Genomic DNA, 3,143 nt, shown 5'->3' on the forward strand with positions numbered 1-3,143 from the left:
GTATAATGAGGGGATATTAATATAGGCGAACGAGAAGACAGCAGCATACACAACGCCATCTTAATGCATGATGATAACACGTTAACACTTCTCAACGTCACCTTTCTCGAATATCAAGACCAATGTGAGATGAAAATATGCAAATGGTCAACTACATGTGTTGGTGATAATATGGAAATTCTAGGAGGAAATTTTAGGAAATTCTCATTGGTTTCTGTACACTTCCACCCGAATTTATATGCAAGCTTGCATTATTAGTGAGAAAGCTCAGCTGAGGGAAGTGAACATATACTCCGACACTGATCAAGACTATCTTGACCAAGTGCCTCAAAAGTCTACATCCTAACACGATGTCGTAACAAGCGAAAAATTCCGGATTCGTGTATAATCGTTCGCTCACTTCGATAGGAGGTCCAATCCACTCATCATAGTAGCATACGAGGTAGTCCCAGCATTCACGATACCAAGACCGTCAGTGAGCAGCCACGCCACTGGGTACAGCGATAGTGTCACCACCGTCAAGTCGGCTATCAGACGGAACCTGCTCACCAACAACAACCATCTGAATTTCGTGGCGCGTGACGCTGACCCACCTCCCAGCGAGCTCTCTGTCACCATGACTTTTACTAATGTCTCTCAAACGACATCCGATATACCAAATGAGCGGTACCACACCAAAGCCCAAACTCGTCGTGTAGAGGGCAGTCTTGGCCCACCACGGTGAAGTCAGGAACAATGAACCTAACACGACAACAACAACCAATAGGAAAAAAAGTAAAAGGAAACTCCTACCAAATTCCCCACCAACCCATACAGTGTTGGCTATCAACGCTGGCACTATCGCCTTCACTCCTGCACCACTCATGAAGCCCGCATTGACGAGCATAAATGACGAACTAAATGAGACACTTCCAGATACAACAGGATGATTAAAATTTCCACATTCTTCTTACCACTACACATGGCCGTAGTCGCTACACCGAAGTGACAAAACCCGTCAGAAATCATCGAGGCTTCCTCATAAATGTTGTATACGCCTTCTCCTAGCTGCGATTAGACTCCCCAACTGCGTAAACTATATATTATCGCTCGCCTTAGTGTAGACGTAAATTCCTACTGTGATAGCACCGATTTGATATGCAAATGTGTGTTATTTTGTAGGACAAATGATAGTGAACAAGTTGTCGCTATCATCACAGTCCCAAACGGGTACTCTCATCATCACAACACATGTTCATAGCCATCGTTACACTGTATATGCGATATATTCCAACATCAATTCCAACCAATCTCGCCACATCTGCATATCAAATTGACACGCACTATATAGTCCTGAATACGCATAATACACTAGTAAGCTTATCAGCGTATAAGGCCTCGGCATACTACGCGAATATTCACCCAAGCAGTGAACGCCCATCGCTCACCTCACTATCCATTCTATGTACTTAGCAGGCACCAACGATACCATATGATGACCGATCAGAGTCGTACCACTCAACACAGGCGACAACGACACCAACTGAAGAGGGATAATTTCATGGCGCGTGACGCTGACGCCCCCACCCTGAGGCTACATGAGCTAGATACCCACATGCCGTAGTAGCAGTGACAGCAGCAGCCATGTAATACACCGGTCTGCCGCTCCCAACCGGTACGGATTTCCCACGTCGTATGAATCCGATGGACGCTGAGGAGAACACAAATTTCCAACGGCATTCCTTTAATGTTTATGAAACGCTTTACCAGTGTGGAGGAATGAAAATTCCAAGCGAATTTGGGAGAATTCTCATTGGTTTCTGTACACTTCTACCCGAATTCGTATATGAACTCCTATACTTCGTTCGGAAACTCAGGTGAGGAAAGCCAACATATATTCCAACACTGCGATTCACTCAACCATCCTTAACCCTCCGACGGCATTCTAGACGATATCAAAATTTAATATGGCTATCACTCTTATGGGTAGAGCAGTAAACTGAAGTTTCACCCGTTTCACATAAAATTGCGTCATTTTCTATGTGGGAAACGCGATATGAAGTGAATTGAAAATACTTCGCGAATTGCACCAGAATAAGTCACCCAATATCACGTAAAACACATCACGTGTTCACGCGTCATTTACTATTACATGCGTTTTTCGCAAAGTGAAATGTGAAATATGATTTCCGCTTATTGTTTTCATATCGCCCCTGAAATTCCACTGTGAGTGGACTACCGTGTTCTCAAGAGTATTCATCACTCTAACGAGAAGTATGCTATCCCAACCGGACACACCTTTGATCATTATGTATGCAGTCGCGGCCATTATGAAGTTGGGTACGGTCATCGATGCTGCTACCCACGACAATGCCGCACCCACAGTCGGCATGTTCATATACAGCGTTGATAAAGATGGGGAAATCGATGGTATCTACCGCGCGCGCCCGATTGATCGATTTACCAACAATACTGCCCACCATGAATGATGACGATTCCACCAACGATAGTGGTGCAGCAACTCCTGCTCCAACGAACTTCATGGTCGCCATGGGCACCGCCAATTTGATGGTGCAGGCCGACAGGAAAGCCGCCCCCAGCCACGCCCTCGCGCTCAGACTCTATACCATAAAACAGCAATACATGGAGTTCCACCAGCGATATAAGAAACACTAGTGAAACGCATACGCGGGGGTGAGTATTTCGCTCGCCCCGTAACCATTTCGAATATGACCGATTCGACTCAACATGCGATGTATCACGATAATAACTACATCTTGTTAAAGTTTCAGCTCGAAACCCTTATTTGTTAACGAGAAACACAGATTTTTTGAATTTGCCTTAGAAAAAAATACGCTCCTTATTTCACATTTCACTTCACGAAAAACGTATGTGAGCAGTGAATAACGCGAGAAACACGCCAGGGGTTTTTCACGTGCTATGCAAATCACTATTTCCATCACCGTCGCGTTTCTCACTGTTCTATAAGTTCAAAATGGTGCTAAATAGTAACCAGTTCCCGAATGCTCGTTCTCTCAGATGACAACCAGACTCACCTTAGGAATAGGAGGGGTATACACCTCCAATGCCCCTTCGTGGTTCTCCTTCATGTCAACGTCCTCCCAGATCATGAAACTTTGACTGTCGTGAGCATTCTGAAGAGA

At 44.9% G+C, this 3,143-nt stretch overlaps 2 protein-coding genes across 2 annotated transcripts in view; both read right to left on the minus strand.

Annotated features, from left to right (window-relative positions):
* Window positions 1-886, minus strand: part of Pmar_PMAR004731 (Cruxrhodopsin-2, putative) — a gene marked incomplete at both ends in the record, with an annotated part of 1,698 nt that extends 812 nt beyond the window's left edge. The window contains 3 exons of the mRNA XM_002785037.1: window positions 401-541; window positions 594-741; window positions 793-886. Of these exons, the coding sequence (XP_002785083.1) occupies window positions 401-541; window positions 594-741; window positions 793-886 (383 nt within the window). The remainder of the gene's footprint in view (window positions 1-400; window positions 542-593; window positions 742-792) is intronic.
* Window positions 887-3,014: 2,128 nt separating this feature from the next.
* The window catches only part of Pmar_PMAR004732 (hypothetical protein), a gene marked incomplete at both ends in the record, with an annotated part of 1,424 nt that continues 1,295 nt past the window's right edge, over window positions 3,015-3,143 (minus strand). Inside the window, one exon of the mRNA XM_002785038.1 lies at window positions 3,015-3,120. Coding sequence (XP_002785084.1) covers window positions 3,015-3,120 — 106 coding nt within the window. The remainder of the gene's footprint in view (window positions 3,121-3,143) is intronic.

The sequence above is a fragment of the Perkinsus marinus genome (genome assembly GCF_000006405.1).
Source record: "Perkinsus marinus ATCC 50983 genomic scaffold scf_1104296934246, whole genome shotgun sequence".
Taxonomy (NCBI): Eukaryota; Perkinsozoa; order Perkinsida; family Perkinsidae; genus Perkinsus; species Perkinsus marinus.